The following is a 12,677-nucleotide window of genomic DNA, read 5'->3' as shown; positions in this document are numbered from 1 at the left end:
ACTGCTTCTAACAAGAAACCTATCTGGCACACCAAATTTATTACAATTGGTATTGAGGATAAATAGCTCCAACACTGCACCTCACCTTGCGAGTGTAAGTATTTTGATTTTTAAGGGAAGAAAGAAAAGTATACTCACCAGTCATGCCTCTCTTCAGCAGAATTAACCCGTACAACTTGTCCATGGAAGACTGGAATCAGTACATAGAGCGCCTAGGTTTCTACTTTGTGGTGAACAAAATAACAGTGGAGGAGAAACAGAAAGCAATTCTTCAAAGGGCTGAATTTTCCCAGAATTGCATTACATGCGGTAGTGGGTGGGTAAAATGGAGTCCTACCCGCTGATTAAAATGGCGGGTTTTCACGCTATATCTTCCCGAGCCTGCCTCATTATATATTCACCCGCGAAAGATGCCGTTTCCATGGTGGGTGGACTCTCATTCACTCATTCGCTACCACCCTGCTGTTGCATCACGCCAGCCGCCATCTTTAAAAGGCAGCCGCCAGCAAAGCGCTCATCACCACCAGCTCACCACCGCTGCCCGGGAGACATGGCCAACAAAGGCAAAAAGACTGCAGCCCTCCCCCCACTTCAATGGCATCCATGGAGGCCTGCCAGGATGTGCTCTTCCCCTGCTCTGGCTGCAGGATGCGTAGCAATGTCACCAACCCGGCTTGGGAGGTGGTGGCAGCAGTGGTCAGCGCCAATGCCCTTCAGAAGAGGACAACCACCCAGTGCCGCAAAAGGATGAATGATCACCTCCGTTCCGCCAGGGTAAGTCACTCTTTTCATCACTCCCAACTCACACTCACAAACCCATCCACACACCCACAGGGCCCTCACTCACTGCCAGTGCAAGGGACATCACCATTCACTCTTTCACACATAACTTCATTGCCCTCATCCCGTCCATGGTACCACTCACCACCCACACAGGCCAGGCATACTGATCATCTGGCCTGGCTGGAGTCCTGATACACTCTCCCCATCTCTATCCACGCAGGACAAACTGGCTCACAACAGGAGGGAAAGGTCGCAGACAGGTGGAGGGATGCCGGAACACAAAGTTCTGACAGAATTTGAAAACAGAGCCATCCTGTTGGCCGGTGATAGCCGGGACTGGTCCTGTGCTGACAGTGAGGTTGGTGCTGCTCTACCAAGTGAAGATCAGCAGTGCAACATCCATCAGACAACAACGCTGTGAGTGATGTGTCCTCGTTCACAGGCCACTGCCATGCACTAATTATCTCCCCTTGCTTTCGCAGGCACATCTGGGAAGCAGCCAAAGGGGTCCATGACCCAGGGCCTCCAAGTAAGCTCTGAAGGAACCTCTGAAGAGGAATCTGAAGACACCCTTCCTGAAGTCCCATCACAGCGCTCACCCACACCCTCCACCAGTGCAGAGACACGCACCTCGGTGGGACGAGCTTTACAGTAGCCTTGAGACCACGATCTGGTGAGCTCATCACACTGTCTGATCCACAGCAGGAGGAGGCAGGGACTTCCCAGGCCAGAATGTTGCTGACCCCGAGTCAGATGAGAAGCCTCTGGACTCAGTCATGTCACAGTTGCTGGAGCTGCAAAGGCAAGCTCGGGAACATCTGGAAGGGATGGCCGCTGCATTCCTCAGATTGAAGGCACAATGGAGGAGTCCATCCGTCTTCAGGCTGAGGTGAAAGCGCCGGCATTGTAATGTACCGAGGCCAACACTGGCAGAATGGTGGCTGCCATGGAGACCTTGATCCACTATGTCATTCCTGATACCATAGTTGGCCTCCAACAGTGTGTATGCAAGAGGGGTGCTAGGCAGCACGATCTCACTTCAGCTACCACTTCTGTTCACAGAGTCAGCCAGGGGTCCTCATGCACCCATAGGGAGGAGGATCAGCAGATGAACACTCCGGGGTCATCCACCTAGGTGACTCTGCAGGTGACTGGCCCATCTGGACTCCCTTCTTCCTGTGACATCCACAGATCCAGCTACTCAGGCCGAGGATGGTGCCACTGCCACATAGCAGGACCTTGGAAGGAGGCCAGGGCCCTCCAAGTCTCGGCCCTCCATAGGACATCCACCAAAGTAACCACAGACAGGGCTTCGCAGTCAGCAGGCTGCCTCCACCTCCGCTGTGGATGTCCAAGGAGGACCAAGGTGTAGCGGCAGGGTAAGGAAAGTTAAGGGGAATTAGTTGCACAGCCTGGCATGGGTGTTGATTACTTGTACATAACGTTCATTATTGTCAATAAACACCCAAGAATGTTCTCCCTGCCTATGCCTCCTTGTTCTGATGAGCAGTGTTCTTGTCACTCAGATGTGAAACCTTTCTGCACAAGATAAATGGCAGGTGTCTCAGTCCAGGGCCTGTTCCCTGTGTTCTGTGCAGCCTTCAGACCACAGGTGCTGAAAGTGGACACAGCATCAGATGCATCTAAAATTTCATGGCTGCATCTCTGAGAGGCCCTGATCATGGAGCGCAAGCAAGCTGTCCAAGGCCAGAGAGGTGCCAGACATTCTCAGAGGCTATGTGAAGATCTATGGAGTGTCCTCACTGCATGTTGTCATCATCCACCTGCAATCGAGCGACTATTAGGGCCTCTACTGCAGCTCCATGACAGGAGTATTCTCACAGAGGGTATTGGCACTGAGATAAGCCAGACTGGAGTCAAATGTTCACAACTGTGATGTGAGGATCCACGGGGACACCTCACTGCATGTTGTCATCATCATCCTCCACAAATCTGGCAGCTATGAGGGCCTTCCGAGCACGCCTGCCTCATCTCGCCAGTGCGAGAGCCTCATCCCCATCGTTGTTGTCATCACCCTCAGCCCCATCAGAGTCCTCCTCATCAGAGGAGACCTCCAGCTCCTCTATCTCCTCCTCTGCCAGCTCCTCACCCTGTTGCAGTGCCAGGTTGTAAAGGGCGCAGCAGACGATGATGTGTGACACCCTCTGCGGACTGTATTGCAGGGCTCCACCAGACCGGTCCAGGCACCAGAACCTCATTTTCAGCATCCCAACGTTCTGCTCCACCGAGTTGCGAGCTGCTGCATGAGCTTCATTATGGTGTCGCTCTGCTGCAGTCTGAGGCCGCCGCATGGGTGTCATCGGCCACGGCCTCTGTGGACGCTGGATGACTGCAGGGACCTGCGAGCGACTCAGGATGTAGGCGTTGTGCACACTCCCTGGAAACTGTGCATATACCTGCTGCACGTTTAGTGAGTGGTAGCCCTTAATGTTGATGAAGTCCACCGAGTGTAGTGATGGAGACCTGAGTGCCATATGAGTGCAGTCAATCGGACCCTTCACCTGTGGGAATCCCGAGATCAGGGTGAATCCAATGGCCCTTGCACCCTGGCTGTCCTGGTTCCGGGCGAAATGCACAAAGTTGTTGCCATGGAGAAGATCCGTGACCTCATGGATGCATTTGTGGATGGCGGATTGTGAAGTCCCACAGAGGTCACCTGAGGAACCCTGAAAGGAGCCACTGGCATAGAAATTGAGTACTGCGATCACTTTCACAGCCACTGGCAGTGGATGCTCTCCGTGTTCCCTTGGTGCGAACTCCCGCAGTAAGTGGCAGATGTGAGCCACCGGGTCCCTAGACATGCGCAGTCGTCTGCGACACTGGTTCTCAGTCATCTGCAGGAATGGCAGACAGCGTCTATAGACCCTGGGTGTCACTAGGCGCTGACCAGCCACGGCTCGCTGTCGCTCCTGGGCAGGGTATCCCGGAGAACCTGCTGCCCCTTCTTCAAGAGGTTGCTGCTCCTGCCTTTGAGCAGCCAGGAGCCTCAGTCGCTCTCTCCTCCATCTTCTACAGTCTCTGTAGGCCATCAGGCACACAGCTAGGTCACCAGGATCCATGATTCTGACGTGGTCTTCCTGCAGCATGAAAGAGAGAGAGAGAGATGTGGTTTTCATGGCTGTATTTAGCACCTTTCCTGGCCCTGTGTGATTGCCCCTTAATGCTTCCCGGAGAGTGCTGGTCACCCCTCAGATAGCCAGAGATGAGTGCGCTGCATGGCTGCCCTGTCAACCTGCGACATGGGGGGACACTGGTCCAAACCAGGATGCTGAGATTGCAAGGGGCTGCAGCAGTGACTGCTACATGGCCAGCATTGGCGAGGAGATTGTACAACGTGTACAGTCCAACTGCTCTGCAGTCCAATAAAGTGGTAGTGGACTCGAAGTCTGTGCCGGGGTGGTGGTGGTAGGAGGGGTAAGGAGCACTTGGTGGCCCTTTGGTGCCTCTGCTTTGCTTGCACGAGCGGGCAGACTAGGAGGTTGACCCTAATCTTATCACTGTGACTGCGCCTGATCTGTCTCAGTTGCAGAGGCAGGGTCAGTTTATACAGGTGTCCCTAATGCGTGGCCGTTTCCCTTACTTACCCTGGCCCCCCACCTGCGCACAGGATGCAGCACTAGTGCAGCACTTGACCACCCCCCCCTCAGCAGTCACCTCCGAGGCTGGCCAGCACTTTGCCCCCAGATACCCCCCCACCCCTCAGCAGTCACCTGCAGGGCCAGGCATCAGTTTCCCCTGCCCCCCATTCCGACGTCCCTGAGGCCTGTAAACAACGGGCGAGCTGTGGAGAACGCTGCTGCTCACTCACCCCAGTTCCCCCAAAGTGAAGGCCACTAAGTGCATGTGGCCTGCGTGCTATTGTGAAACACATTAGCGTGCTTTCCCGCCAATGTGGACGGACAATACGGCGGGGTTCCAAGATCCTGGCGGGATGGCCTTTTAATTATGTGCTAATGTATTACAACCAGCTCCCCAGCCACCGATGGTGGGCTGAGCAGAAGATCGCGATCTGACTTCACGCCATCATGAAGTGGGTCCCACCATATTTTCCATGCACGCCACCTATCACACCCACCGCCAGCGGGCTCAGAAAATTCCACCCTGAATGTCTGCAAGGCGAATAATCTAATCCGAATTCCGACGACACTGAACGCGCCAAATTCCAGATCTTTTAGCGAGCCAGTAGACCTCGTGAAGGCATATGTTCAGCCTAAGCCTTCAGTGATCACGCAAAGATTCAAGTTCAGCTCCAGAGTAAGGGCCCCTTGTGAGTCAATCACAGTGCATATCACAAAGTTAAATCAATTAATAGAGCACTGTGACTTCGGAGATACCCTAAATGACATGTTGTGTTATAAAGTATAATAATTTTCATATTATTGTGATTTATTGTAAAAGTAGATTAATAGTGGGGTTTGGATAGTTTGTGTGTGTGTGGGGCCGGGGGTGGATTTTATTGAATTTGAAACAGCTGGTCTGGAGGTGTGGAAATATCAAAAGAAGTTAGGTAGAAAGGGGTTTGAAATTCTAAATACATAAACATGGTTGAAGCCTTAGAATGTAAGATGTGAGAATTTGCATTTTTAGATAAATCGGGACAATTTGAACTTCAAAGAAATAGTGGATATTTACACATAGCCAGATAAGCTAGGCCAAGCAGTGTGTTTATTTTTCCCAAAGGTTACTGACAATATTAGCACCATAAAAAGTTTTATATTATGGGAAAGTACATTTTCAAAGATATATGAAACAATGAAATTTACAGATTAAAAAGAGAGAAAACTTAAATAAGAGAGAATGAAAGGCTATGTTGAGAAAGGCCCTGTGACATCTAGCAGAAACTTGTGAAACAGCCTCCAGCCATGTCCGCATGAGTCTGCTCAACCAGCCCTTAAAGGTGATAATTGTGCTGGCCTGTCTTTTACTTCAGAGGCCTTAAAAGGGGGTGCATTTGAGATTCAGGTTAGGTAGGAATTTTAGAATTTACTACAGTATTAAATAACTGGAATCCTATGCATCTTTTCTTTTGTTAATAAATATTTTAATTTAGTTTTTTAAAAATCTCTAAAGGTTTCGGTGGACTTATTACTTCTGAATTCAATGCACGCTTCCCAAAATAAATACAAATTGCAAAACTGTTGTGATAGCGGGATCAAGTTTCCCTCATGGATTTGATCCACCTGGCGCACATCATCTGCCGCTTCATAACAGTTGCGAGATTGTTTGGTTTACGGCATACATAACGATGCCATTCAGTGCCATTTACTTGCAGAAGTTAATATTATCCTGAAGAGTGCCATGGAAATAGTATTAGCAATGGAGATTGCTGAGAGGGACTCACAGGCTTTGCAGAGTGTGCCATGTGGCACCATTCTTCAGTTGGGGCAAGAACCTACCTCTGGGCAAGGCATGAAAACCAGGGAGACAACCACGAAGCAGGACACAGTCCCTACTGCTCGAAAAATAAAAAGAAATACAGAAAGCCTCTCACCAGTGATTCAGAAATTAAATTGTTACCAATGTGGAGGTAACCATGTACCAGAAATCTGTAAATTTAAAGAGGCAGAATGCCACTACTGTCACAAGAAAGGGCACGTTATAAAGCAATGCAGGGCGAAATCAAGACAACCAATCAGACAGCAGGCCAAGATGATCGAAGTGCAGAATATAAATGAACCAGAAGCTGTTGATACTGATATCTATTCCCTATACAATCTCAAGGCAAGGAAAACTGAACCAATCACCATCACCCTTCAAGTAAATGGGAAGCCTTTAGTCTTGGAGGTTGACACAGGAGCACCGACCACAGTGGTGGGAGAACACACCCTTAAATACCTAAGCGAAGGTATCCAGCCACTGAATCTGGAGAAAACCATGGTTCAGCTGAAGACATACACTGGAGAGGCAATACAGGTGAAAGGTATCGCCTCTGTTCCTGTATTCTACAGGCAACAGACCACTGATTGTTGTAACAGGTGAAGGACTTAGTGATTGGTTGAAAGAGATTAAGCTCAACTAGTCAGAAATGTTTCAGGTCAGGACAAGAAGAAATCCTGAGTTGACAAGGGAATACGATGCTGTCTTTTGGAATGAGATAAAGAACCAAAGGACCTTCACAGGAAGCAAGGATCCCTCGGGTAAGAGTTGATTCCACGGGAAAATCATGAAAGGAAACAGAATGAATGCAGTGCCACTCTTGAACCAACTGAAGAAACAGTTGGCAGGAAAATTCAACAATGTTCAATGTTCCAGGAGGAAGCGAAAAAATGCAAAAAGGAGACAGACGAACTGAAGAATCAGTTGATGGAGACAAAAGAAGCATTAGAAGGAAAAGTCATGGAACTTTTCAAGATGTGAATGGGTAGCTCAACCCCCAAACTGAACCTTGTTAAAATTTCACCAGAGAAAAATTTAACCAACTGTGAAATCAAAATGAAGGACAAGACAAAACTCTGTGGCAAACAAGGAGAAAAGACAGAAATCAAATCCGAAAATCCAATAGGATATGTCTCCAGAACCCTATCAGCAGCCAAGAAGGGTTAATTCACAAATTGAAAAGGGGAGGCTAATCCATAACGTTTGGAGTGAAGAAGTTCCATCAATATTTATATGGTTGACATTTCACCAAAGCATCAGATCACAGGCCACTTATGGGTTTATGTGGTGAAGTTAAAGCAATTCGCTGATAGCCTCTGCCCGAATTCAAAGATGAGCTTTGATTTTGTTGACATATGAGTATACTTTTATGCACTGTCCAAGTGTACATATAGCAAATGCAGACGCCCTCAGTCATCTTCCTTTGCCAGATAACATTTTACATTCTCCAATGCCACAAGAAGGATCCTTAGACAGTACCTTCCAAACCCACGACCACTACCATCTACAAGGACAAGGGCAGCAGATAGATGGGAACACCACCAGCTGGAAGTTCCCATTCAATTAACTCACCATCCTGACTTGGAAATATGTCACCATTCCTTCACTGTTGCTGGGTCAAAATCCTGAAACTCCCTTTCCTAACAGCACTGTAGGTACACCTACACCACATGGACTGCAGCAGTTCAAGAAGGCAAATCACCACCACCTTCTCAAGGGCAACTGGGGATGGGCAGTAAATGTTGGCCCAACCAGCGAAACCCACATCCCATGAATGAATGAGTAAAAAAATGCTTATGTTGAATTTCTTGGACTCCTTATCAGTCTGTGCGAAGCAAATAAAGAATAGGACAAACTGGGTACAATTTTATTGGGAGTCCGAAAACAGGTATTGCAAGGATGGTCAAATGCACAAGTCTCTGAAGAGTTAAAATCATTCTAAGCCCCTAAAACTGAATTAAGTTGTCAAGATGGAATCTTGTTGTGGGGAGAAAGAGTCGTCATCCCTTTGCAAAGAAGAGAATCACTCATGACAGAGCTTCACAGTGCCCATCCAGGCATTTCAAAAATGAAGATGCAGGTGCGAAGCTGTACATGGTGGTCAGGTATAGTCAGCGATATAGAAAAAATGGTTAAACACTGTCTCCAGTTTCAGCAACAACAGAAGTTGCTCGTTTCAGCTCCATTGCGTCCTACATATGGACTATGTAGGTCCATTCTTAGGTACTATGATTTTTGTGATCATTGATGCACATTCTAAGTGGATGGATATGTATGAATTGAGATCACCTACATCATGTGCAACTATTAAAAAGCTGCGCCAATGTTTCATTGTACATGGCCTACCAGAAATCATTGTTTCGGATAATGGTACTGCTTTCACTAGTAAGGAATTCCAGAGATTCATGAACTTAAATGGGATTAAACAATTCAAAACAGCACCATATCATCCATCATCCAATGGGAGTTGAAGGTGGTGGATGGGGTGCCAGTCAAGCAGGCTGCTTTGTCCTGGATGGTGTCGAGTTCCTTGAGTGTTGTTGGAGCTGCACCCATCCAGGCAAGTGGAGAATATTTCATCACACTCTAACTTGTGCCTTGTAGATGCTGGACAGGCTTTGGGGAGTCAGGAGCTGAATTACTCTCCACAGAATTCCCAGCCTCTGACCTGCTCTTGTAGCCACAGTATTTATATGGCTGGTCCAGTTCAGTTTCTGGCCAATGGGAAACCCCAGGTTATTGAGAGTGGGGGATTCAGTGATTCAATTTCAAGCAGAGATGGTTGGATTCTTTCTAGTTGGAGATGGTCATTGCCTGGCACTTGTGTGGCATGAATGTAACTTGCCACTTATCAGCCCAAACCTGAATGTTGTCCAGGTCTTGCTGCATATCAGCATAGACTGTTTAAGTATTTATGGAGTCATGACTGGTGCTGGACATTGTACAATCATCAGCAAACATTCCCACCTCTGACCTTATGTTTGAGGGAAGATCATTGATGAAGCAGTTGAAGATGGTTGGGTCTAGAACACCACCCGGAGGAACTCCTGCAGTATATTCTGAGACTGAGATGATTGACCTCCAACAACCACATCCATCCTCCTTTTTGCTAGGTATGACTCCAATCAGTTGAGAGTTTTCCCCTTTATTCCCACTAACTCCAATTTTGCAAGGGCTCCTTGCTGCCACACTCGGTCAAATGCTGCCTTGATGTCAAGGGCAGTGGCTGTCACCTCACCTCTGGAGTTTAGCTCTTTTGTCCATGTTTGGACCAAAGTTTTAATGAGGACAGGAACTGAGTGGCCCTGGCAGAACCCAAACTGAGCAACAGTGAGCAGATTATTGGTGAGTAAGTGCCACTTGATAACACTGTTGACAACACCTTCTATCACTTTGCTGATGATCAAAACCAGACTGATGGTGCAGTAATTAGATGGATTGGATTTGTCCTGCTTTTTGTGGATAGGACTTCCATAGGCAATTTTCCACATTTCTGGGTAGATGTAGCTGTACTGGAACAGCTTGGCTAAGGGCACAGCTAGTTCTGGAGCACAAGTCTTCAGTCCTATTGCTGGAATGTTGTCAGGGCCCATAGCCATTACAGTATTGAGTTCATTCAGCCATTTCTTGATGCCACGCAAAGTGAATTGAATTGGCTGAAGTCTAGCATCTATGATGAGGACCTCCGGAGGAGGCCAAGACAGATCATCCACTCAGCACTTCTGGCTGAAGATGGTGGCTTAAGTAAAAGTCACTACATCAGGTGTGCCTTTTGTCTGTAAGCCACTGAAGAGTATACTATGGAGTATACTATAATTCACATAAAGTTTAGGTGAAGATTCCCCCAGTCTCCAGAAATCTCAGATCGTCAATGCCAATAGATTTTGTCAGATTTAAGATATTAAAGATGTCAATAAGAGAGCAACATTGTAAAACAGTCTTTCCAATATTCCAGATCTGCAAAATTAAAACAGCAAGCGCCACAGAAAAAAGTACATATCTAAATAGAAACTGAGAAACTGTTGGAGCTTTGTGGGCCAGACAGACAGAGCTTATAGGTAACAGATTATAAAGATCAGGGCTATAGCACTAAAGTTGGGATAAAGCAGCCAATAAAGTTATCTTGTGAAATGCTCATTGACTAGAATATCTCATGATCAGATTCTGCCATTTTCTATTCATTCAAGGGAGGTAAAGCATTGCTGGCTGGGCCAGCATTTATTGACCACCTGTGAGACATGGATTTTTTTTTAAATATTTTTGGGGAATATTGTGTTATTCTGTGGGAAAGGCTGTGTGTATCCATGTGTGTGTGTATGTGTGTGTGTGTGTATGACCTAATTAAGCTGGGCAGAGATTAATAGGAAACAGATTGTCTGAGAGCTTAAAACATGAAAAGGGTAGAGGTATTATGTTTGAGGTATAAGTAAATAGGTTAGATCTAACATTTGCGTTTTTAGAGAAGTTGAGAGTTTGAATATCAAAGGGAGTCAAAGGTATCAAGAAACATGTTCGCGTCTTGCAGCAGTTCCATAGGTAAACAAGTAGTGGGGATATTATATTTTATTTACCGAAAACAAAGACAAGATAGAGACATGAAAGATTTTATATTTGGAAGGATTGGAGTCCAAAGAAGTGTGAGAACAATGGAACCTGAAATGAAAAGGGGGATAAAGTACTTAGAGTTACTATTTGAATTGTTGAAATAGCTCTGAACTAGAGCTGCTGTTGAGCTGGAGCTGAAATGGGAGCTGTTAGTTCTGGGCTAGGAGGAGATGCAGTTTGAATCAACCATCCAGTCAAGCCAGAAAAGTCTTGGGCTACAAAAAGCAGTTTTATTCTGAAGTTTGGTTTTCCACAGCACAGTGGAAGCGAGTTACAAGTAATGTGGTATGCCTTTATTGAAGCAACAGCAGTTTGCCTTGGGTAATATTACTGGATTTTGTATAGTTAAATATCTACAAGGGAGTGTTGCCTGGAAGGTATTTACTTGTGAGCCTGACCAAATGGAGAGCCTTTTGGGGGGAAATGTTTTGTAAGACTAATCTTAATTGAGTAAATGTAATCTTGTGTGCTTACGTTTTCTTGTATCCTTGTTAATAAAACTTTTACTTTTAATTTTTAAAATCCAAAAAGTGTTACTGGACTCGTTACTGCTGAGATCAGTACGTCTTCTTCTCACTTTCAGAATACAAAAAGGGTATGGCCTGTTCGCTAAGTTTCCCTCTGGGGTTTGGTTTGCAAAGCAATTAACACTGGCTGTGGTCATAACACACCCTAATTGCCCTCGAGATGGCAGTGAGCTGCCTTCTTGAACTGCTGCAGTCTATGTGGTGTAGGTGCACCCACAGTGTTGTTAGGGAGGGACTTACAGGATTTTGACCCAGCGACAGTGAATAAATGGCGATATAGTTCCAAGTCAGGATGGTGTGTGACTCGGAGGGGAACTTGCAGGTTCCCATGCATCTGCTGCCTTTGTTCATCAAGGTGGTGTAGGCTGTGGGTTTGGAAGGTATTGTTGAAGGATCCTGGGTGAGTTTCTACAGTGCATCTTACAGATGGCTCCCATTGGCGGAATGACTAAGAACCAGGGAACATTGATTTAAGATGAATGGCAAAAGAACGAAAGGTAACATGAGGAAAAGCTTTTTCATGTAGTATGTGCACAGTGTCTGAGAATGTGGTGCAGGCAAATTCAATAGTGGCTTTCAAAAGAGTTTTGTTTAAACATCTGAAGAGAAAAAAGTTGCACGGCTACAGAGAAAAGATGGGGAAATGGAAATGCGACAAGCCGAGCTGCTCTTGCGGAGAGCTAGTCCAGACACATCAGGCTGGATGGCCTCTTTCTGTGCTGCAACCATTCTATGATTCTAAAAGGGTCAATAGTTGGTCATGTGGCACAGGAATAATAAACTGTGGACTTATGTCAAGCCTTTCACCATTCATTCAGATATTAGCCAATCTGTAGCTCAATCCAAAACAAAAACAGAATTACCTGGAAAAACTCAGCAGTTCTGGCAGCATCGGCGGAGAAGAAAATTGTAGCTCAATCCATCTGCCCACCTTTGACATACCCTTTGATACCCACACCTAACAGAAATCTATCAATCTCAGTCCTGAAAAATCAATTTGATCCAATGACCATAGATTTTTGTGGGAGAAAATGTTCCAGTCTTTCACTTTTGTGGGAAATGGACTTCCTGCTCAATGTATTTTAATTCTTGACAGAGAACATATTAACCTGGGTAATGTTTTAAAACCCTATCAGTAAGCTCTGTTCTATGTCTGTGATTTTGTTAATATAACGGGTTGTACTTTTTAAAGCGTTGTATGAGGCTGCCTAGCCTGAGTAAAGAACAACAGCACTTGGGGGAGGTGGTGGAGTAGTGATATTGTCACTGGACTGATAATCCAGAGACCCAGGATAACACTCTGGGGAGTGGGGTTTGAATCCCACCTTGACAGATGGGTGGAGTTTGAATTCAATAAATATCTGG

General features: G+C 46.4%; 1 protein-coding gene across 1 annotated transcript in view; it reads left to right on the top strand.

Moving 5' to 3' along the window:
- LOC121279976 (cadherin EGF LAG seven-pass G-type receptor 3-like) overlaps positions 1-12,677 on the top strand; it is a 642,224-nt gene that overhangs the window by 627,710 nt on the left and 1,837 nt on the right. Inside the window, exons 59-61 of the mRNA XM_041191598.1 lie at positions 4,921-5,058; positions 6,016-6,724; positions 7,208-7,342. Of these exons, the coding sequence (XP_041047532.1) occupies positions 4,921-5,058; positions 6,016-6,724; positions 7,208-7,342 (982 nt within the window). The remainder of the gene's footprint in view (positions 1-4,920; positions 5,059-6,015; positions 6,725-7,207; positions 7,343-12,677) is intronic.

Source organism: Carcharodon carcharias, chromosome 7 (assembly GCF_017639515.1).
Source record: "Carcharodon carcharias isolate sCarCar2 chromosome 7, sCarCar2.pri, whole genome shotgun sequence".
Classification (NCBI taxonomy): domain Eukaryota; kingdom Metazoa; phylum Chordata; class Chondrichthyes; order Lamniformes; family Lamnidae; genus Carcharodon; species Carcharodon carcharias.
Note: the sequence above shows the minus strand (reverse complement) of the source record. Positions and strands in the feature narration are given on the sequence as shown.